The following is a 24,935-nucleotide window of genomic DNA, read 5'->3' on the forward strand; positions in this document are numbered from 1 at the left end:
GATTGAGCTCAAATCTAGGTCAATGGTAAGGGTACTAACAGAGTAAGAGTAGAAGAACACGTCAAAATCCCTTGGAGAATTGATGGTTAGATGAGGAGATAATAACACAGGTTTGAAATTAGAAACTAAGGACAGATCTAGCAACTTACATACTTGTAGTAGAGCCAGCCATTGAATGAGGCTGAGATCAAGGTCGACGGAAGGGTTCCAATGGGAGAAAACTCTCAAATACCACAGTGGTCTGTTGGACAGGATATGAGTTACCATGGATGGCAGCAGCAGCAGAAAACTCCAGGTAACAGCAACCACAGGACTTGAAACAAACAATGGATAGCTCTGAGAATTATCTTAACCAAGTCTATTGTGTAGATCAGCAACCAGTATCTCAGTAATGGCACCAAACAGCAATAGTGGGTCAACCGACAGGTTGGTTATAGAGGCAGGAAACCAGGGAAATTAGAAAGAAGAAAGGAAGAGAGAGGAGGGAAGGAATAGGGGATATGACCAAGGCCTCTCACCTATGGCCTTGGTCAGTATCTCACTAACCATAATGGAATCTCACCACTCAACTGTCTCTCGCAGCAACTAGGGCAAAAAAAGCCAATCATTCTTCATTCAATAAATCGTGGGGGTATAGGCACTAAGGCCCTTACAATATATAGATGGTTGTAGGCTTGTAGCAACCTCAAGAAAAAAAAATAGAAAGTTAGAAAAAGAGGCCCACAAATGTTAGTGGTTGCCTTGTGCAATAAAAAACTGCATAAAATAGAAATATACAAGTAATAGCCAAGTAGTAACTACTAAAACTCAAATTATTAACGAATTTAACAAATAGAAACTACTTAATCATCCCCCACAATTCTGGTTTTCAGTGAACCAGTAACACCCAGACCATGGGCTTGGTATGGCCTGAACCAAAAGGCCCAGTTGAAGAACCATGGGCCTTAGTATAGGCCTGGTTCTTAAGCATACGACTATTCTGTTTGTTGTAGTGCTTGTATACATCATCTATGTTAAAAAAAAAATTTTGAAGAATTGAAAACATTTCTCTTAAATCAATATGCTAAGATACCTCAATGGAGAATTGCAGTTCTGTGCTAGCAACCAAAGCAGGTCTGAACTCCACCTACAAGTAAGCAAAAGGAACAGCGGTAACATAAGAAAGATCCAACTGAATAAAGCATTCAATCTCTAGCTTTATTACATCAGAACCTTTTTTAATACCTTGCTTCCACATTTTGTTGCAATTTCTTGTAGGGCCACTGCAGGACTTTCTGAATATGGTGGTGTACCACGTCCAGAATCAAAATGAAGATCCCTCTTGGCAGAAGGAGATCTACCCAAAGGCACCTCTTCACCTATACAATGGAACTTTGATAAGATTAGACAAGATCGTACACAAAAACTAAAGAAATCATCATCAGTCTTTACTTCTTTTTTTCTTTTCTGTGGAGTATGGGATTGTGCTAAAGAAGTTATCAATTATTAACAAAATGCAGAACAGAAGTACATGAGGAACACAAAATATGGCTTAACATATTTCAATTAGAATTATAAAACACCATTAAGATATCAAAATATTGATGCCTCTACTGGAGGAAATCTTCTGACAAGATTTTCTCCAGGGCATTAAAACAATTTTCTGTCCTCAATCCCCTGCCCCCCCCCCCCCCACCCCCAACAGGAAAAAAAAAACCCCCAAAAAAAAGAAAAGGTGGGAGAGGAAGCAAGACAGTAGCAACTATACTATGATCTACCACTTAAATTGCCAGCTCTTTTCTAAAGTCAAGTGTATAATTCCATAAAGAAGAGTAGGTGTATAGATAGAAAGGGACGACACTAGACAAAACTCCTAGCTCTATGCACAAAGGAACAAAACTCATGACACTATTTTAGAAAAAGAAAGATATATTTTTCTTGGTTAATGCAACCAGCTTCAAGGCTTCAAAACTATCATTGAGAGATCAAAGTCTTGATGCTTCCGTAGAAAACTATAAGCAGACAAGATTTTCTCTGGAGAGTTGGAAAATTTGTCTATTTAGGTAATTGCCTCAGCCTCCCCTCCACACACACCCCCAAGGGGAAGCAGAACAGTATCAACAACACCATGATCTTCTACTTAAGTTCCCAACTCTTTTCTACAGTTTAATTCAGTAAAATACAGTAGGCATATGAAAGAAAGGGCCAACAGATGGGGGGGCAATCCTTTTTCCCCAGTTGTGAAATTTCTAGTAAGGCTCCATTGTTTCTGTAGTTGTAGGCGTCCAGGCGCCTTGGTCACCTTAGTGGTGTCACCTTAAGTCCAGACTCCCTCCAACGCCTTGGGTCACCTAGACACCATGACAATTATGGTTGTTTCCATGTAAAAAGGCTGAAAATGTTCTGTAAAATAAGATTTTCCTCAAAAAAACATTGAAAGTATTAAAAAAAAAAATACATGAAGGAAATTTTTTATGTAAAATATCCTTTGCACGAAAAATTTTACAACGAAACAAACAGTAAGGAACAAAACTCATGGTTCAACAATAATAAAAAAAAAACAAAACAAAACTAACGGTTCCATTTTAAGGGGGGGAAAAGGATCTTCTTGGTCGTTGCAACAAGAGATTTTTTTCCAAGGCTAGCAGCTCACTCCTAGTTCATATCAAAACATGTATCCAACTGGGTTCGAAAGAATGTGATTGAATGGAAATCTGAACTACCATATTTACCAGAAGTTCCAGAACCCATTTTTATTGTTGTGTTTTTTCCTACTTAAATTAGAACTGAATTTGCTTAAGGTTGCCTGAACATTTTTTGTCACTACAGTTCTGGATACTGCTTTCTCCATCATAAAGTGCCAAAGAAAAAGGCACGACAAATTACCAAAGCATCAGTCAACTTGACAACTCAACAGTCGTAATAGTGATGGTAAAGCTGAACCAGAGAATTACTTGGAATACGCTATATATTTAAGGAAACGGCCTCTCCATGAAGCGGGGGTAAGGCTGCATACATCTGCCCCTCCCTATTGCAGAGCCTCGTGCACTGCGTACTGATGCGAAACCCGGCTCATAATGTACCCAATTGGGTTCGCTTATGGGCCAACTCAAGTAACCCGCAGTGCCACAACTGAAAGAAATGGCAATATTGAAAATATTCTATAGTTGCAAGGGGGAGTGGCGGGATTGTAAATAATCAGCATTTTAAAGGTTTAATTAGGAAGGCAAAGAAGAAAGGAAGTAAAAGGAATTATCTTTTATTATGAGATGGTGAATACTGCTGAGAAGGAGATCCCACAAAGTGACTATTTTAGATATTTGGGCTCAATCATACATAAAGAAGGTGATATAGAGGACGATGTTGCCCAAAGGATTAAAATAGGATGATTGAAGTGGAGATATGTGTCTGGGGTGCTATGTCATCGGCATATTTCTTTAAATCTTACAGGAAAATCTTATAGGACTGTCATTCGACCGGCTATGACGTATGGTGCAGAATGTTGGGCAGTTAAGAAACACCATATAGATAAGCTAAGTGTTGCAGAGATGAGGATGTTGAGATGGATGTGTGGCAAAACTAGGAAAGACCAAAAGATAAAAGGAATGATTAGTATTAGAGCTGATTTGGGAGTTGCCCCAATTCAAGATAAGCTCCGAGAGAATCGTCTAAGGTGGCATGGTCATGTTCAACGGAAGCCTTTGGATGCTATAGTTCAGAGGAGTGACTTGATTCAGATTGAAGGTACTAAAAGAGCTAGGGGCAGGCCTAAAATGACCCTGGGAGAAGTGGTGAGGAAAGACATGCATAGCTTAGGTCTTGTTTCAAGTATGACCTTAAATAGAGCTGATTGGAGGGCAAAGATCCATGTAGCTGATCCCATTTAGTTAGAATAATGCTGAGTTGTGTCAATATTGCTGGCTATGTTTTTTCCTTTCTACCTCTATTAATCTTTTGTCGTTGCAAGTTCCAAGTAGCTGACCCCATTTAGTTGGGAATTTGGGATAAGGCTGAGTTGTTGTCGTTGTTGTATGTAGGGACAAACTTGAAAACAAAACAAATTAAGGGATAGGAGGGGTTAATGACAATATGGAAGAGTAAAATTGGAAAGTGAGGGAATAAATTAATATAAAGAAGGATCATGAGAAGAAGTGATTATCTCCTTCCTTCGAACTCAACCAGAACCCAGCAGAAAGAGGAACTAGTTGCAGGCTCAAGAACTACTTCACGAGGAACCCAATCAACCTGAAACAGAGGGCGAAGAATCGCAACCTGTCTCTAATAAGCAATATCAATCTCAACAGATGGTAACTGACGTTCAAATATTCTGTAACCCTTGACCTGGCGGACAGATTCAGGGACTCCCTAGTTGCAGGCCTGATTCTCAAGGTTGGAGGAAATCTAGGGTCTGATTTTCTGGGGTTTGATTCTCTGTAGTATGAGGAACAAACAAACTAGATCTGAGAAGGAAAAGGGATAGAACAGAGGAGATCGTTACAGTCTTTGCAGGCTGCTGTTACCGCAACAATAGAATAGGGAAGAATGAAATAAAGGAAATTGCAGGGGAAAGTGATGCAGATCGATGGCAGAAATCTGCCTAGATTTTTTTCTTCATCGAACCAGTATTTTGCAGCCTAAATATTTCTAGAATATATGCCATTGATTAGCCCTACTTGGGAGATAACCAACAGCTTTTTCTTGGGCCCCACAGACAGCTTGCATGGTGAAGAAGTTGGAGATAAATTAGGGATCGACCAGTTTCCTTTTGGGAAGAGACTAGCCATATCGGCTAACCTATTTGAGAATAAATTCCTAATATTTTGGTGGGCCTCATGGCCTTTGCATGGAGGAGATTTTAGAGGAATATCGCAGCTTGAAATCACCCCTATAATTTAGGGAAATTATGGGTCTTGTGTGGGATTTTATTATTTTAAAATTAGTTTCTATTTTATAGGTTTTATTAATTAGTTTCTCACTTAGATTAGGATTGGATTGTTTTATTAGAAATACATGTATGTGGTTAAGCAGAAGAGGACAGAGATTGAAGAGAAAAGAGTTATAATTGAAGCTGTGAGAGGTGGCAACGGTGAGAGACCGTGGGTGAGAGGATGATGGGCTAAGAGAGCTGATCCTTTCCCCCCCTTCTATATCCCTTTATGCTTCTTTTCCTTATCCTTTATGTTCTCCTTCATAAATAAACAGAAAAATAGCAATAAAAAAAGAGTTTGAGTTATTCAATTTTGTTCCTTTTACGGTATTGAACCTGCTGATCTCCTACTGGTTTCCCTGGTTCGAAGTCGACTTTTGCATTAGAAAGGGAGAGAATGAAGAGTCACGCTGTGAAGGAAATAGAAGAAGAAGATAAGAGAGACTGCACAAAGGGGGAGGGGAGTTCACACAATCAGCCACGCAAGCTTCAACCCAAACACTCAACTCATCTTTTCATTACCAAAATCTACTCCCATCGTTGGGTTACACATTTATAAAACCCAAAAAACAAAGACTCCTAATTACTTCCTAAAACTTATACGCAATCAAAGCGGAGAAATTCTGAGTTCATGCCACGACGATCTATATGGAAGGACAGTTTTGTTGATGCTTTCCTGTTGAGAATGCAGAAGAAAAGAAGATGGAAAAACTCCTGTTCGTTGACTTCCATTGATGAAAAGAAAGCAAGCATTACTTTTTATAAACCTCATAGGGTATCAATGCTATTTGGCAATGATCAAATTTACCTTTTCCATTCAAGGAAAACTTGATAGTATAGAGCATGCAGGACAATTCCACCAGAACAATCATCAACAAGACTAACAAAAATAGAAATTCAATAAAACTCAAATTGGAAATAACTCTACATGTCTAATAGCTACCCAAAATAAAAGAGTACATATCTTTTCCAAATTTTTTTTAAAAAAAGGGCGTACCCAGTGCACGAGGCTCCCGCCACTTTGGGGTCTAGGGAGGGTCATAATGTAAGCAGTCTTACCCCTACTTTCGCAGAGAGGTTGTTTCCAGACTCGAACCCGAGACCACTTGGTCACAATGGAACAACCTTACCATTGCACCAAGGCCCGCCCTCTATATTTTCCCAATAAAATAAATCCTAAATATCCTATTGAACCAGAACAAGGTTGGGACCGCTTCATCTTGGTATGGGTTCCCAAATGGATTCAGCCCGGTCCAAAGAACTTCTCCTGCATAAATTCCCTTGGTGTTGATAAAAACTCAACCACAAGTTTTGTAAAACGGGTGAATCAGCACCAATCGATCGGCATAAATCCTTGGCTGTATGAAATCATCAATTAAACCATGATCGAACAATATAAAATCTGTGACACAAAGTTTGTTGTTGAAGTAGTGACTTCGAAATATAAAATCGACCGGTTCACTCAAGAGATCAACCGGTTTATTCTATTCCACAAGTTGATCTTCAACGACCATCGGCACCATCTCACCTTCCATCATTGGTGGCTCATCTTCTGTCTCTTCCATCTTTGCTCAACGACTGAGATCAAGTTGTCGAAGAACAGTCCATACAATCAGATGTGAGCAGTTATTGGTTCTTGATTTCCCTGCATTTTCGCCGAATTTCCATGCATAGTCGCTGAGTTTCATCAAGCTTCTCTCGCATTAGTTGAATTTGTTAACGGATCTCCAGTAAGCAAGGTTTAAAATCTCGTTTTGTTTCGGTGTTTCGGTCTGACTGAAATTTCGTCGAAATATGGTATTTTTTTTATGAGTTTTGCTTGGCCATTTGTGAGCGTAAAATGCCGAAATAACCTAAATTTGCAAAACGAGATGACCGAGATTTCCAAAAATTTTGAAATATTGCATTTTTTCAATTCGAACTTGTGTTTCGTTTCGACTCGACCAAAATATTCGAGATTTCAACCGAGACGAAACGAGTTTTTGAACTATGCCAGTAAGAGAGTTAAATCCATCAACCAGGTTTGCTCTGATACCAATTGATGCGAAACCCGGTTCAAAAAATACCCGATTGGGTTCTTATGGGCCCATCCAAGTAACCCACGGTGCCACAACTGAAAGAAATGGAAATATTGTAAATATTTTATAATTGCAAGGGGAGTGGCAGGATTGCAAATAATCAGAATTTCGAAGGCTTAATTAGGAAGGCAAAGAAGAAAGGATGTAAAGGGAATTATCCTTTATTATGTAGGGACAAACTTGGAAACAACATAAATTAAAGGATAGAAGGGGTTAATGACAATATGGAAGGGTAAAATTGGAAAGTGAGGGAATAAATTAATAGAAAGAAGGATCGTGGGATGGGGGTAATTATCTCCTCCCTTCAAACTCAACCAGAACCCAGCCAAAAGAGGAACTAGTTGCAGGCTCAAGAACTAATTCACGAGGAACCCAATCAACCTGAAACTGAGGGCGCAGAATCGCAACCTCCGTCTCTAATAAGCAATATCAATCTCAAAAGATGGTTAACTGAAGTTTAAATATTCTGTTACCCCTGACCTGGCGGACAGATTCAGGGACTTCCTAGAGCAGGTCTGATTCTCAAGGTTGGAGGAACTTTAGGGTCTGATTTTCTAGGGTTTGATTCTCTCTAGTATGAGGAACAAACAAACTAGATCTGAGAAGGAAAAGGGAAAGAACAGGGGAGATCGATACACTCTTTGCAGGCTCTTGTCACCGCAAGAATAGGATAGGGAAGAAACGAAATAAAGGAAATTGCAGGGGAAAGGGAGAGGAGGAAGAAGAGGGGTCACACTGTGAAGGAAATAGAAGAAGAAGAAGATAAGAGAGACTGCACAGAAGAGGGGGGGGGAAGTTCACACAATCAGCCATGCAGGCTTCAACCCAAACACTCAACTCATCTTTTCATTATCAAAATCTACTCCCATCGTTGGGTTACACGTATATTAATAAAACCCAAAAATCAAAGACTTCTAATTACTTCCTAAAACTTAGACTAACAAAAATAGAAACTCAATAAAACTAAAGTTGAAAATTTTCTCTACATGTATAATAGCTACTCAAAATAGAAGATTACATATCTTTTCCAAATAAAATAAATCCTAAATACCCTATTGAACCAGAACAAGGTTGGGACCCGGTTTATCTTGGTATGGATTCCCAAATGGATTCAACCCAGTCCAAAGAACTTCTCCTGCATCAGGTATGCCCTTTTTACTCTAGATATTTAAGGGTAGAATACAAAAGCAAGGTGTAGTGAACTGAAGATAAAGCATAGATTCCTCATTTCAAATAGATGGGATGGGGCAAAAAATAACTTAAATTGAGGGTTCACAAGTTTCTCATGATCCTAAAGTTTTAAGATAATTAGTGAAGAAAACTCTAGTTATGAATGCAAGTATTCCAAGAGTTGGGAAAATTTCACACCATGGGGAAATCCGTCCTTTGGTTATAAGTCCATGATGCTACACCTGTGAGAAAGAAGCATGAATCCCTCGCATGGAACTTATATGTTGCCTTGATACCAAGACAAATATATGATTGTTTCTACCGCATTCTACAATCAATTGAGATATTAATTTCAAGGTTCTTAAGGGTATTAATGGTGCTAATCATATTTAAACATGGGGTAGTTACAGTGACTGTTTGTCATACAAGGGGGCTTTTAGTAATTCATTACCCATGCAATGGAACTAGAAACTTGGAAGTCACATTTCGGTGCAAAACAGGAGGCTGGGTTCGACAATAGGTGCCAATACTACTTTTAGTCATTTGATTAAAAACATGATATGAAATTGACCTGGGATCCACCCCACCCCCTTTTAATGGGTATTCAAATCGAACTGGGAACTTGGAAATTTCATTTCTGTGCAAGACAGGAGGCTGGGTATGGTAATAGATCCGCCATGTGGTGCAGGGCTGGTTAGGAGAAGAGGGGAAGCTGGGAAAAATCAGAGTTGCAGGGGGAGAGAGAAGAAATCGCATAAAAAGGGGGGAGAGAGTGCACACGCACCAGCCCACAGGCTTCAACCAAACTCAAACTTCAATTCATTCTATTCAATCTGCCCAACGAATTGGATTACAAGCATATTTATATAAAAAGAAATTAAGTGTCCTAATTGAAGTCTAAAACAGAATTAAAATTTATTTCCTAATTAGACTAAATAAGACTCAAATGGCTACCCAAATTAAAAGACTGCATATATTTCCCAAATAAAATAATTTCTAAATATCCTACTAAATCTAAAAACCCATGGACCCGGATCGTCTTCATATAGGTCCTCCAACGGGTTTAACCCGGTCCTAGAAATTGCTCCTGCATCAACTCTCCCGGCGTTGATAAAACTCGACCACGAGTTCTAAAAAATGAAAGGATCAACACCACTCGATCAGCATCCACAATCAACAGCTTTGATGGGGCGATGATCCAGCGCATCTCACGATCAACCGTCACAATCTCTTGATGGTCAATAGGAAATGACATCTCTTCGATGGTAATCTGATCGTGGGGTTTCACAACTGAAATTGGACAGTCGATCAATTCTTCAACTGCAACCTTGATCGAACCGTTCACTTCTGCTTGATCAACGTTTGCATTGTCCTCTTTGTCTATCACCACTGACTCGTCCTCTGAGGCTTCGAGCACGCTGCACACTTTATCACAGAAGCGGTTGGTATTATCTGTAAGCTCTCGAAAACACATTCGAAAATCCAATTGAAGATCCCGAAAATCTGATTTGATATCGGACAATCCATCCTGATATTTCTTTGCGAAACGCTCCAAAAGAGATTACAATTAATGGTCAAATGCCATCGTAAATAGAAATCTACTTGGAACGAAATAAAATTAAACAGGATGAGGTGATAAAAGACAATGACGGGTATTATGGGAAACTTAAAAAAAAACATAATGGAACCATGAGAGGGAGGGGCATACTTGGAAGAACAAGAAAATTTTATAAGGAATAAGGTGGGGGGCAGGGGTACTATGGGAAATAGGAGAAAATTAAAAAGATTAAATAAATATAAGGTTTGAAAAGTGAGACGTTAAATGGGTGGGGATAATTCTGGAAAATCCAGGAGATAAAAAGAGAGACTTATCGTTTGGAGGCAGAGATGTGATGAACTCAGTCTTCTACAGGCAAACAAACTGCAGCGAATGGAGGAGTTCGAGTTTAACGTGGATTCTGGGCTTCGACTTCAGCAAGGAGAATGCAATCTCGAAGGAGGTGGAGTCGACGACTGCGGCGAGGAACCAGGTACGAGTATATATATCATAGTTATCAAGGCGACGCCATGGCGTACAGGCTCCTTGGACGCCTAGCCGGTCACCTTGCCGCCATGGTGGTGTCGCCTTGCCTTTCGACCCTCTAAAATGCCATGGTCGACTTCCCGCCTTGATATATATATATATATATATATATATATATATATATATATATATATATATATATATATATATATATATATTTTCACTGTTACAGTGTGTAAGAAGGGAAAGGGAAGGTTGGTCACTGGAAGTCTGGAACTGAAAGGAGAATTTTGGGGTTTCAATGAAAGATGGGATGGGGTTAGGGTTTCAAAGGTAGAGTAATAAAGAGATGATTTCTGTGGGTATGAAAAGGTTGGTGTCAGAAAGGTTGCAGCAGTAAGGGAAAGAGATATGGTTACCGTTGTTACCGTAGAACAGTAATGGGAAGGGAGGGAAAGAGATTATGGGGAGGAGGATGGATCCTTCGGCTCTGATACCAATTTGGTGGTGGGCCGGTTAGGAGAAGATGGGAAGCTGGGAAAAATCAGAGTTGCATGGGGGAGAGAGAAGAATCGCATAAGAAGAAGGGGGAAGAGTGCACACGCACCAGCCCACAGGCTTCAACCAAACTCAAACTTCAATTCATTCTATTCAATCTGCCCAACGAATTGGGTTACAAGCATATTTATATAAAAAGAAATTAAGTGTCCTAATTGAAGTCTAAAACAGAATTAAAATCTACTTCCTAATTAGACTAATAAAAATAGACTAGATAAAACTCAAATTGCTACCCAAATTAAAAGATTACATATATTTCCCAAATAAAATAATTCCTAAATAGCCTACTAAATCTAAAAACCCATGGACCCGGTTCGTCTTCATATGGGTCCTCCAACGGGTGTAACCCAGTCCAAGAAATTGCTCCTGCATCACCATGCCTTGCCAGAAGAAAAAAAATTCCAAAGTACTGATTCTGACAAAAGGTCCATGAAATCATGCATGGTAACTAGTTAACATCATTTATTACACATCATAGTAGCGTCTAGGCTACCCTAGGTGTTGGAGGGGGGAAAAATAAGGCGACACCAATAAGGAGCCTAAGCAACCAAGGTGCCCTTCCAGCAAACGACGCCTTGACAACTATGTCACACACACAAAAATATAAAAAGGGAATGATAATTTGTTTTATGCATCCAAAAGGAAAGCATGCTATTCTGGATGATCTCAACTGACTATAGACAGTGGTGGCCACAAGGTCAACCACCATACAAATCACAGGACAATAAAGGTCAAGACTTCAATGCATCAAATTTCCACCCAAGTGTGACAGTTAGTAAACATCTCAAATACAGCATTGTTATGTAACAGGCACATGATCAGCCCACTAAGCAAAAGTATAACAAAGAATTTGAAATTGACAGTTAAAAACTCATAGCAAATGGAATACAAGACAACAATGAACAAGTAATAAAATAAGCTACACAATATGAAACCAAAAATCAACCCATGAAACCTCCAAAAGTTAATAGCAACAAGAGCCACAAAAAAGAATCAGATATGGTTAAATTCTGAATGCAACGTCCAAATTTAGCCACCATTTCTAGTGAGCAATTATATTGTAATCACAGCTTACCTAATAATGATTGAAAACTTGATACTGATCGGTTTAACCTCAACTTTTCATCTCCATTATGTCCCTGCATATGACCAGTCCATCAGATCATTGTGCTTAATCAACCACAATTTTTCACATTATGTTTCAGCAGCAAAGTCAAGAGTATAAGGTCAAACTAGAAAAATACCTCTTTAGGCAATCTTTGGTTTTCATTAAGAGTTCTATCAGAAGAAATAGAACCCTCCACTCCATGTATGAAAGAAGGATGATGAGATCTCCGCTTATCAAAATGCATTGCTTCTGATTCTAAAGAAAATTCCTTGGGTACTGCTCGGTTCAGTTGTCTAGGGCTCATCTCTTCTTCCAATGGAAACCAGCTTCCACGTGATTGGACAGGTGGGACTGAAACTTGTAGAGAAGGTCTTATTGGAAATGCCGGTTCACTTGAGGTATGGTCTCTTGTGTCTTGCCCATGCTGCAATATAAGAAGTCTCCTCCTTGTATCAGGATCTAATTCTGATTCTGGGACCTCGCCTTCTTCTCTAGCAGGAGAACTTTGCAATGTAGATTCTGAAAGGCCCACATGAACCAATGAGGCTGCTTGAGCAAACTGCTTATTAGTTAAAGAAATTGGTCCTTGAGAAATTGGCTGTGAAATTGAAACAGATGAAGACGTCACTGCATGTTGGGAAGGGGCAAGCCTTGGGTCCAGGGAAGATGCTTGAATTGCATCCTGAATGCTCAAATAGAATTCAAACTTTCATCAGTATCATCATATTTAAATGCAAACTTGGACACCGATTTTCTTGATTGAAAAAATGAAGTCCAATCTACAGAATAACAAAGGAAGATCATTTGGCCTAAAAGCCGGACATTTCTCTCCAAAAAGAACACATGCATAATAGAAGGAGAACATATTTCAAGGATCTAGATCATATATTAGCCTCAGTATATTTCCAATACAGAGATATCTTTTCACATAACCCCCATAAGCAAATATACAAGGACATCGATAGAAACAATAATATAAATAACCTTTAGTCTTCTTTCAACTTCAACATCGGACATTCCCTCAAAACAAAGGGGATCTTTGTTTCCATTTGAAGCAGAAGCATCATCCTGAACAGCAATTCATCGGAGGGTGTCAGTTACTTGATACACTAACAAGATATCTGAAATAAAAGTTTGATAAACAGTCTTCCAAGTTAACATTCCAGAACCAGCATCCCAAATTTGACCTGGGATTAGCCAGCATTCCCTTGGTCAAGTGACTTGAAATAATACAGGTCCAACTTTTTTGTCAGGGTCGCAAGTCATATAGAGTCAGTCATATTCATATGAATAAAACAACATATGCTGAGATATAGAGAGAGCAAGGCTCATATAATGAGACCTAATCACATTCAAAGAATCCAGCAAGGAAAAAATTCTGTAGAAAGTCTATGGACCATGGCCATGTTTTCCTCTGACTATAGGTCAAATAATGAGACATGCAACTCAACTCAACTAAACTAAGCCTTATCCCAACTAAATGGGGTCAGCAACATGGATCCTTGTTCAAAACCATATTAGACATCAACCCTAATCCATGCATGTCTTTTGACTCTTTTCTCACCATTTCTCCCAAAGTCGTTTTAGGCCTGCCCTCACTTTTTTTTTTTTTGGACACATAGAGTCCTTTATTGCAAAGAAACAAAAGATATGAACATACAAAGAGGGCAGCCCCACTAAATTCTAAAGGCCATGCCCCAAGAATCAAAGAGGGCCCCAAAGCACAAAGAACCAGAATCAAAAGGGGAAGAGAGACAACCTCGCGAAGAAAAATACACTCAATGAGAAGCAGAAGGAATATTGAGACATTATAAGAAGGGAGACAGCCCCACTATTTTAGTCAAATAATGAGACATAATGGAGTGAATAGAATTATTCAATCAGGTCAATGTTTTCTAATGTATTCGTAGGTGCAACCCACTTCTTAGATGATTCCTTTTATATTGTCCAGCACAGTGCTTTTGTTTTGAGAGAGAGAGAGATCAAACTCTATCACGGTTTACCTCTGAGATCAAATAGTTGCTCACATCAGGAGCAGAAGGAATATCTGTCATGTCATCTTCATAGCGAACATCAAGAATCTTTTGTAGAAGACCCTCATCAAACTCTCTGTCAAAATTAAGTTAAGCAAGATAATGTCATGCCACAGGAATTCTGCAATTCCACATCAAGGGGGTTTAGGACTTCCATAGTTGGGTATAAAGATGACAAATGATGGATGCAAAGGTTGGTAGGCTGTCACACCCAATAATGACAAACAATATAATTGAAATGGCTTTTATTTTCTTACTTGAAAAAACCACCTCTAACATTACAAGCAACATTTCTTGCAACACATAGGACTGGAACTGCATTGTTTGCCTGCAAGTGGAATTGTAATGATAAGTAGCAGTTTCTTTTGAGAAAGAGTAAACAAAACTTCATGTTTATAGATTGAGAATAATGCAGTTGTAAAGTTTGTAGAGGAATCTGGTATACTTCAGCTTGAGGAGCATAGTATGGAGCAAATGCAGGAACAACGTGCACCCGAGGTTGATCTTTCTCATTCCACACTTTCAAGCGATCATCAATCACCAATGCCATTCTAGGATGGCAGATTCCATCTTGAAACACATTGAGCAGAGACTTCCTTAAACCTATTAAAACACACAAACGGAACAAGGGTAATTTAGAAGGTAAGAGTACACTTGAAAGCTCAACAATAGATAAAGAGTAAAAGTGGCATTGTCTACACTCTACAGAGCTCAGATCACAAGGTGAAACTTCATTAGACTTTCCCATTAGCACATGCAAGCCACAGATGAGAAGCAACCATGCAACTAAAGAAGAATACTTTGTTCACGACTTACCAGACTTGACACAGACTATGCGATTCAACAGTTCTATCGAGTTTATTAAATTTGATTCTGGATCAAGAAGCCTCCACATTTCTAGGGCATAATCTCTTTCAGCCATTGTGCAGACATAAACCTCAAAACGTTTGCGACCTCTTGCAGTTAAGTAGCTTCGGAGATCCTCCCATGCAGGTCTCAGCCTTACAAGTACACTTGTATCACGAATCTGTAAGGAAGGAAAATCCATTTTATTACCCGCACATGAGTTAAGATCTGGACAAACATTTGTATAAGATGTAACACATATCACAAGAAAGTTAATTAGTAAGGTTATATTTCGAATATGCTGTTTGCAAGCTTAATAATCAAGCTAATACAAATCCAGGATATGAGTTTCATTAGGTAAGTGATAAATATTCCAATTGATGAACCTAGTAGCTAAATACTAAAATAGACCCTTTTGGACAAACAAGTAGAGGGACCTTTATTTTTCCTTATGCCAGGGGAAGGGGACAAAAACAACAGCTGATCACTGAACAGGTACAACCATCTGAATTAAATCAATTTTTGGCACAAAAATATCACATTAGTGAACCATCAACTGTACAGTGCAGATAACCATGCGGACATTCCCAATTTATTGTGAAGCGTCTAAAGCATTGTTTTTATAGAGCATGAAAGTAGGACACCAAGAAACAATGCTTGATTTACAAAACGAAATTCAGACAAAATATTCCCTTAGTCAAAAATATATCTCCACCAAATGCAGCCTGCATGTGTGCTGATGTTTGTGTTTATGTTATTGTGTGTCAGTGGGGTTAGTAATGCGCATTTCTGCAATTAAATTATGGGCCTTCCATTGAATTGGAATTGAAAAGTACATACCACTGGATTGATGCGAGTCAGAATAATATTCTTATCCTGCAGCCTTATAAGTGGCCGAACAATTGACGGATGGTTGTCGGACAAAGCTGGAACAACCTCGGATTGAACTTTAATTACCTTCCCATTATCAATAACCTGATCATTTTCAGCATACTGCTTCAAAATTATCTTGTCATCTTGATACCGCTTGACCTCTGCTAACATACCAGAAATGCGTTGTGGGTCCACCTCTGTGTTTATTTTCCGCTGTAAGGCATCAATACGGTCCTCAAATGAGCGCATTGTATTTGCAACTATTAGTGTCTCATCGAGATCAAATACAATGCCCAAACATCTAAGGTTCAGCATGACGAGGCAAGAATTATAAAGTCCAGGTGCAACCTTGAAACCCCAAAAACATGAATACTGTTCATCTTTATTCTTTGAAGACATGGCCACCAAATGGAGCTCCTCTTCCCCAAGAGGCATAACTGCAGTCTGTAAGCGCAGATGAACCCAGCACCATCAAAAACTATGTAAGCAAGAAGATGCATCATGGTTTTGAAAAAGAAAAAACATAGAATGGAAGGTTACAAAACAAGCATCATTGGTATAGATGACATATTGTAGACCATGAATGTTAAAAATGAAAGAAAGATCCATGGTATATCTAGACGTTAAACGTTTCTAAACCTTACCTAAGAGAATATATCCATAATTACCACATTAAGTGTTTATTCGATAACTGTACATGTCTTTTATATGATGAGGCAATGTCCATAACATCTTAGTTAACCAATTCTATCGGAAAAAGTAGCATCAGATCAGGCAACATTATCCAGTACCTGCTATAATAATTTATGTTAGGTTTCAAGGGTCCGGATGATGTTCATTGCATACAATTAGCTTAAACATGCTCCCAGCCATTTTTAAAACATAATTTGAAGAATGAATGAAGATAACTGAACCTTCATCAATAATGCATGATCAAGTCTAGAAATTTAAATTGAGGATGCTGCAAGTTGTCTGTTAGCATCAAGATGGGGAAATTGGAGAGTGATTTAACTTAACCAACAAAAAAAAAGGAGGGGGAGGGGGAACCATCCCTCTACCTACACCACAATCCTAACAGCATTTATAAGAAAGTACTGGACACCACACATTATCTTCTTAGCATCTGTAGGACTCCACATATCATACTACTTTTAATTCTAGAAACGACTATACTTTTGCAAGTGAAGTTCTCAGACGGATGGAATACGTTCCCCTTCAGGCATGTCCTGGCAGAGTTCAGCAGTTCATACAAAGTCCAAAAGATGGTGGAGAGAGAAAAAAATTAAATGCATAGAAACAGCAAAGCTAGAAGCAACTACTTAATTTACTAGAACTGTCAAGACTCATATGTCACTTGGAGGGTTTACTGTTCCAGTGAAGTTCAGAATCCTGTCGGGTTTGTAGGAAGTTAAATTACAGCAATTTTCTTCCGATGAGCTGATTTTCACTTTGAGTTTGGCGGTACCTTGTTCTCTCTGAAACAAGAGGTGTGCAAAGACAACAACGGCGAATCTCCCGACAGCGCCTTCGACTCCATTTTGAGGCAAATGCCACAGGGGGCGATAGTGTGAAGAACTGCGAGTGGTGGACACCTCTCACTCGGCTGTGAGAAGTGAGCGATTCTGATTTCCTTGTTCATCATGTCGATTTTCTGGTTCTGAGGGTAAATCTCTGCTTCTCCGAGTAGAGAATTGCCCTGATAAACCACCGATTTGAACATTTTAAGGCAGACCCAGAAAGAATAACTGCTCCAAAATCAAAAGTCCTGCTTGGATTAAACAAATCGATGCTGAGATTTCCCTTTCAACGGTTGTCCAGTAAAAAATGAAGTCCTGGTTTCATCATTAGAGGAGAAATACAGATTCTTTCAGGAGTCCAGATAGGGTTTTGTTGCCCATCGGAAAAAAAAAATATGGGGAACGTCAAGGATGCTTTAGATTTGCTTTGATTTCATCTGAGGTGAATTTCGGTTTTCATGCATTTTTCCGCTGATCTAAGAGCCGATCTCACCAAGTTTTATCGATTACACCCAAAAAAATTCTGTTTTTCTTTGTTTTGTGTCTTCTGTTCCTGAGATTTTAGGTCTGAGAAGACGATCAGCAGCGATACAGATCGATCAATCGGCCGGAAATTAATGTTCGAACCAGTCTCTGATTTTAGGGTTCGATGAGAAGCGGAAAGAAAAAATGAAAACCCTAGTAAGTCCAAACCATTCCAAAGTACACCACCATAACAGGGAAAAGGGTCCAAAGGAAATAAAAATTCTCCACCCAAAAATATTAGCCCAAACGCCCCAAACTCGTCAGTTTCTTCTTTAATTTTCTTTTCGTTAATTTAATGAATGAATAGTTGCGTTCGTCTATCCTGGTCAGCAATACACCCGCCTATCATATGCTAATCATGTGATTACTCTCTTATAAAATTCAAATCAGTCAAAATCTTTTCTTTCCTTCCACCCTAATACACCCAATAACACCACACACATCTTCCACCCCCATCTAGGGATGTAAACGGATTGGATTCAGCTCGGATAGTGCTATATTTGCATCCGCATCCGCATTTGATTAGTTTTTGGATGGATTCGGATAGTGCTAAACGGATTCGGATCAGATATTTTATCTATTTACATGTAAATATAGCTTTTTGGATAGCTATAGCCTATCTGTATCCGCATCCATTTAGCTCTTGAATAGATTCGAATAGTGCTAAACAGATACGAAAACAGATTTTGACTATTCATTTACACCCCTACCCCCACCCCCCACCCCACCAAAACAAAATTACTGTTTTAGAGAATCTAAGGGCCAATCATCAAATTATATGCATTAATAAAGTGGGGAAAAAGATCTATACTTGGGGGTATTACTTATGTCTCTCAGGGCACCGTGAGCTGACACCTCAGCCCCTAGGTAGATACTCAGGCGTGCTCACCCATTGGCCCAGATGCTTGTGTAGAACTATGCGACCAAGTAGAGATCTCTTTCCCATATAAATTATACCGTTTTAGAATATTTTAATGACCATCAAGAAACTATAAATTTTACGTATAAATGAAGCTTTAAAGAAGATGAAAATCGATAAAACATTATGTCCACATGGTATTCCAATAAAGGTATGGAAGAGTTTAAGAATTACTGGAATGACTAAGCTAATTAAGTTGCAATACAATATTGAGCACAAGAAAAATGTCAGATCTATGAACAGAGACGAATGCTTTTTGTATCAATTTATTTATAAAAAATAAAAGGTGATATTCATAATTACAATAACTAAGAAGGAATAAAACTTATGAGTCGTAATATGATATCGTGGAAGAGAATAATCAAAACCAGCCTAAGACAAAGCTAATATTTTGGAAAATCAATATAGTGTTATGTCACGAAGATCAACAATGGAAACTAAGATAGTTTTTATTGACTTAGAAAAATTTATGATAGAATCTCTCGATAGTTAATTTGGCAAGTGTTCTAGATTATAAGTGTTTCGAATAAATATGTATAATGTTCTAACGACTAGTGTAAAAATCTTGGGGAGCAGAGTAGTTATTCAATTAGAAGGATCGGCTCTAAGTCCATATTTGTTTATGCTAAATATAAATGCGTTAACTAAAGATGTTTAGTAGCGTATCTCTTAATATATACATTTTGTTTTGTTTTGGTGGATGAAACAAAAGCAATAATAAATGCCAAATTGGAATTATGGAGATCAACTTTGGAATCATAAGGTTTTAATATTAGGAAAAACAAGTTATCTGTGGGGGGAGTATACCGGCCACGTCAAGACACAAACAAGGCGAAATGACCACCCCACCCCTATGATGCCAACACTTGCACTCTCATTGGGCCCTGCGCGTGAAGGGGCCACGTTCCCCCACAGAGAACATCAACACTTGAGATTATTATAACAAAGATAGAGTATGGTGAGTAACTTTAGTAACAATGGGACTGAAGGTGGGGTGGTGAAATGAATGATAAGAAGTTAACTCAAAGTGAAAATTTTAGATATCTCAATCATAAATAAAGAAGGAGAAACAAAGGATGATGTTGCATAAAGAATTAGAACAAGGTAGGTGATAAAGAAGATGGGTGCATCCGGAGTGTTGTGTGGTTGACTCATTCCTTTAAAACTTAAAAGATTTTTTTTACATGACACTTATATGACTAGCAATATTGTATGGAGATAAATGTTGGGAAGTGAAGAAACAACATTTAAACAAAGAATTGAAATAAGGAGTTAAGATCACAATTATAGGGATGGATAGCAGATCAAAGGAATAGCCTGGATCGGATCGGTATCGGTGGAAGGTCATCCTGTATCGGTGGATCGGTAGGGACCAAGGGTAAAAGATTAAAACAACACAACCATTTTTTAAATGAAAATCAGGGGTAAATCTGTACAAGCCATATCGATACGAGGAGATCTATATCAGTATCTGCCGAGACTGATCTTGTATCTAATACTGATTCCTAAAGGTTGGTTGAGATGGATGAGTGGTAAAACAATTAAAATAAGAAATGAACAAATTAGAGCTACTTCAGGAGTAGCACTAATACATGATAAATTGCGAGAAAGATGTTTAAGGTGGCATGGGTATGTGTAACAGGCTTGTGAATGCTCTAGTACAGGGGTGATTTGTTTTAGATTGAAGGAGCTAAAAGAGACAAGGGTATGTCTAAATTTTAAAATGATTTTACGAGAAGTGTTTGAGGAAAGATATGCATAGTTGAGGACTAGTAACAATTATGACTTTGAACAGAGTTGATAGGAGAAAAATGATACATGTAATTGACCCCCATTTAGTTGGGACTAAGGTAAGTTGAATTGAGTTGAGGGCCAACCAAATGGATGTACTGATGAATTAAGAAACGAAAGTCAAATATGACGAGTAGAGAGTACATATATTTTTAACAAACAAATGGATTAAAGGGTGGATCATTTAATTAGTCATTTTGATTTTTGGATAGGAAAGAAATCCCTTTGAAAATGCTTCAGGTCAATTTTGTTATTTTTTTGTATAAAATTTGTTGTATAATTTATCTTGATAGTATAACCAATATTTGTCATTTGTCATATTTTCTCAATAGCCTCTATTTGTGTAAACTATCATGATGGAAGAAAAATAAACCAAAAGAAGAAGAAAGAAACAAATACACAAAGATTATGTGGTTTGGGCATAGGCCTACATCCACGGATTGAATGGTGATCGATGAACTATATATGTTCTCAGTATGGTACAAAAACCTAACTATGTATCCTATAAAAGTACGTACTGTACGTTTTTTGTTCAATTTTTTAGACTCCTAAAATACCCCTGACATCCCTCCCCAAAACAAAAAAATGACCGTACCCATCCCCGAGTCCGGATCCTCTATTTCTGTCTGCCCCTACTTCCGTGTGCGCCCTACACACAATGGGGCATGCAAAGACCGCCTTACCCCTGCCCAAGCGCCTTGCCCGAGCAGGGTAAGGCGGTCTTTGCGCGCCTCGTTGTGTGTAGGGCGCACACGGAAGTAGGGGCAGGCAGAAGTAAAGGATGTCGATTCATCCATCCCTTGTGTCCCGGAAGGAGGGACAGGCGGAAGTAGAGGATGTTGATTCATCCATCCCCTGTGTCCCTCTCTCACAAGTTCTCTTTCCCGCTAAAAGACGCATCCCCACACAAAATCAGAATTAATAGTAACTACTTCCCCTCTCGGACGTATCTCCCCGGTCTCTCAAACACTCACGCCTCTCCCCCAAAAGACTCTTCTTCTCTCTTTGGATCTGCAGCGTCTGCTACCTGGAAATACCCGTCAGCTCTCATTCATCTCCTGGCAACGTCCGCCTCATAGTGTGGTCAAAATAAATATGGACGGTGCAAGGTTAGGTAGTCCTGGCTTGGTTGCTAAGAGGCGTGTCTCGAGAGTCGAGAGGTTTGCCATGTTCAAAGACCCCCTCCCCAAGACCCTGATTCCCTCTTTGCCAATGGGCCCTTCCAATCCCTCACACCGTCTCACTCAGTCCCTTACACCCTCTTACAGTCCTACATAGTCAATCGTGAGTGGTGGACTCTGCAACTTAGACAGCAGAGAAGCGAGGAAAAGGTCAGGAGTCATAAAACTTCTCTCCATCTCAAATCCTTTTCTTTTTCTGGTTTTTTGATGCAGTTAGACACTGGTTTAATTAGGATTATCTTTCTATTTTATGATCTTTTCTACGATTGGGATATGAATTTTCGGAGAATTGAATGAAGAAATTGGTTTATGCTTGTGTGTAACTGGGTGCTCTCTCGCTCTCTTACTCTTTCCTCTTCTTGATCGAGCCAGTCTTATTCCATCCTTCTAGGTTTGATCTCTATTGTAATTCTTATAATTCATTTTTTTCTTCTCTCACTATTTGTCTTCCTTTGTGTATGCCATTGATGCTCTGTTCTAGGCGATACTATCAAATTTAGGAGAAAACTTTGCTGAACCAGTAACCCCAAACGATTGACCTATAATTCGGGTCGAAGGCAGACTACCCTTAGGCGATTCAAACCCTATAACCTTGGCCTCTAATGCTTCTCCCACTATGAGAATCAAAACCATACTCATATCTGGTTTCTGAGTTACCGCCTTAAATTTCAGGAAGAACAATGTTTAGTTGAGTGAGATATCTTACTCGAAACCAGTATAGGTCTCTTCTGGTTCCTTGTTCTAAGTGAGAAAGAAGAAGATATATTCTTCCTATTTACCCTTAAGCCCCTTTCTCTTGTTATTACATAAAAACCCCTGGTTTTGAAATTGTATTTTCTTTTAAACCCCTTACCACAACAATTTTCAGAATTATCCTTGTCCCCTAATTTTTGTTACTAAGGTAAGGCTTAAATACAGATCCACCCATGTGTTTTGGATATTTACATGTACCTCTCTTGCTTTCCAAAATAATTAGTAGCCTACATTGTTAGTTGTCCTCGTTAGTTGCAAACGGGAAGAGTGTTTTAGTCATTTCATGACCAATATACCCTTGATATGGTAAAAATTTCCTTACTCATCATCATCTTCTTCTTCGCATGCTTTACCCCTGCAACATCGCCCCTTCTCCTTCTGCTCCTTCGCAATGGTGACGAACACCATTACCCCACCTCCTCTTCTTCCTCCCAATGCAGCCCCACCCCCATCCTTTGCAACCCCGATGCCAAAGGTCCCGTGAGAATGAGTAACCAAAGCTTTCTCAACTCTCTCTCTTTAGTTGAAGGAGAGAAGCAACAATGGTGATATTGTCATCAAAAGGAATTGAAGAAGACGGAGGAGCCAATCTGATGACAAAGGTGGTGGAAGAAAAAGAAGAGGAGGAGGGTGTCTTGGTTCCTCCCTCGAAATTCTCTATGGTTGAGAGAGGGATCTACAGATCTGGTTCCCCCAATCAATCATTCTTGAGAAAGATGAACCAACATCTCTATTCTCCTATATCCAACTGTTGAAATGACCAGCAAGTACTGTCATGTGGCAAAATGAACTGTTGGTGTGGAAAACCAAAAGCATTGTTGTGCTTGCAACTTGCTCTCCTAAAATTAAACCTTAGAATTTGTAAATGATGACTCATAATTTGAAAATGAAAACAGAGAATTAAACGAAGAATTTGATATAAAGCAGTAAAGAATAGTAAAAAGAAATTGGAATTATAAACTGAAATAAAATCTATGCACAAAATCATACCTAACGATAGGACAAATGAAAAAGGCCTTCAAGCATAGGTTTAATAGAACCACCATGAAACAAGCTCAAGTTGAAGGAGGAGAGGAAGAAAGTAGTAGTACTAAAGCAGAAAGAAAGTTGTGGCATAAAAATGCTAGACATCCATGATGTGACACTCGAATTTCCACCAATAAAGCCTTTTGCGCCTTTACCAAAGTAGCCAATGCTCAATCCATTATTGAAAACTACTAAGGTAATGTGTCTGCAACCCTATATATTGACCCAGGACTTCTAGTTCAGCCAATGGTTTACTCTTTCTTTTTCTCCGTTTTTCTTTACATAAAAAATAGGTTCAAACATAAAATCAGGTCGTCGGAAGCCATTGGTGAGTTGTTTCAGCTCAGCGGCAAGAATGGTGGTCGCCTCAGAGGTGTAGTAGCAGCGACAGGTTAAGGGTTTCTCCTTTCGGTTTGTTATTGCTCCACAAAGCAAGTAATGGAATAAATAGGTTTATTTTAGCATGAAGGGTAATTTGGTTAACAAATGAACAATTCTAACATTTCCAGTCCCAGGTTAACGGAGTGGGTTTACTTACTTATTACTTTGGAAAGCAGGGGAGTACGTGTAAATATCTAAAACACATGGGTGATCTGTAATTAAGCCTTACCTCATGGGAGGCACATGTAAATTTCCCAAGAAAAAATAGCAGTTACTTCATTCAAAATGCATTAGAATAGGTAAAAATGATTGTTTGGAAATAGAACAAATAGGACAATGCTTATCAAAAAATAGTCTTATATAACTAGTTTGAGGAAAATGAGAAGGATTCTCCAAATGCCAATGCCACATATGCCACATATCAAAGGTAGTGGTAGTGTTGAAAACAAAGGGAGGATGTTGCCACATAAATAATAAAAATAGAGACCAACATACTTTCTACCATTTCCAAGCACTGCTTGGTGTTGAGATATTGAAAACATAAAATATATATATATATATATATTACGTCACACTAACGTAGGCATCCTTTTCCCTTTCGGGTTGCCCGGAATGCCCATTGGCTAGGATCCATATACCCGGAATCCAGGGTGTGAAAGGCTGGATTATTTCTTGGGCCTCTGCGGGCGGCCCAAGTTTCTTCTTGTGGACTTGGCTGATGAAGTGGAGAACTGTTGTGTTACTTCTTCGGGCTCACTGTTGGGATCTTGGGCGTATTCTCCTTGGTGGAGATGTGGCCCAATGGATCCTACACTAGAATGGAAATTAGGAACATAAAGCACATCACGAATGACACAATCAATAATTCGATTCATTTTTAAGTAGGCCTTGCTCTAGCCTCTTTATGAGTAATTACTTCATTGGTAGCTTAACACATACACACTTTACCTGCTCATGAATTCCTATTACAAGACATTTTTTTGGTAACAATAAGCTTTATTGATAATCATGTGAGGGGCTTTGGGTTCCAAACAAAACTTGGAGCCAAGGGGTGGAAATGGGCCAATCAGTCATACACATGATAGACAGGGCCCTCCTGGCCAGGGTATCTGCAATAACATTTAGATACCGTGGAATAAAAGAAAACAAAACAACAGTAAAGGAATTACAAAGGCGTTTAGCATCATCTAAGACAACAGTTGCTTCTAAAGGAGGGTACATGAGAGTTCTTTGGAGGTATTGAACTG

General features: G+C 38.9%; 1 protein-coding gene across 2 annotated transcripts in view; it reads right to left on the reverse strand.

The window, feature by feature from the left end:
• Positions 1–17,873, reverse strand: part of LOC122639456 (RNA polymerase II C-terminal domain phosphatase-like 1) — a 52,213-nt gene extending 34,340 nt beyond the window's left edge. For both annotated transcript variants that reach the window (XM_043832322.1, XM_043832321.1), the window contains exons 1-11: positions 17,061–17,873; positions 15,563–16,039; positions 14,693–14,903; positions 14,322–14,479; positions 14,134–14,204; positions 13,847–13,952; positions 12,828–12,911; positions 11,980–12,525; positions 11,811–11,874; positions 1,225–1,358; positions 1,073–1,126 (exon numbers count right to left, since the gene is read on the reverse strand). In XM_043832322.1, coding sequence (XP_043688257.1) covers positions 1,073–1,126; positions 1,225–1,358; positions 11,811–11,874; positions 11,980–12,525; positions 12,828–12,911; positions 13,847–13,952; positions 14,134–14,204; positions 14,322–14,479; positions 14,693–14,903; positions 15,563–16,039; positions 17,061–17,315 — 2,160 coding nt within the window. In that variant the 5' untranslated portion in view covers positions 17,316–17,873. The remainder of the gene's footprint in view (positions 1–1,072; positions 1,127–1,224; positions 1,359–11,810; positions 11,875–11,979; positions 12,526–12,827; positions 12,912–13,846; positions 13,953–14,133; positions 14,205–14,321; positions 14,480–14,692; positions 14,904–15,562; positions 16,040–17,060) is intronic.
• Positions 17,874–24,935: the final 7,062 nt, after the last annotated feature.

The sequence above is a fragment of the Telopea speciosissima genome, chromosome 9 (assembly GCF_018873765.1).
Source record: "Telopea speciosissima isolate NSW1024214 ecotype Mountain lineage chromosome 9, Tspe_v1, whole genome shotgun sequence".
Taxonomy (NCBI): Eukaryota; Viridiplantae; Streptophyta; class Magnoliopsida; order Proteales; family Proteaceae; genus Telopea; species Telopea speciosissima.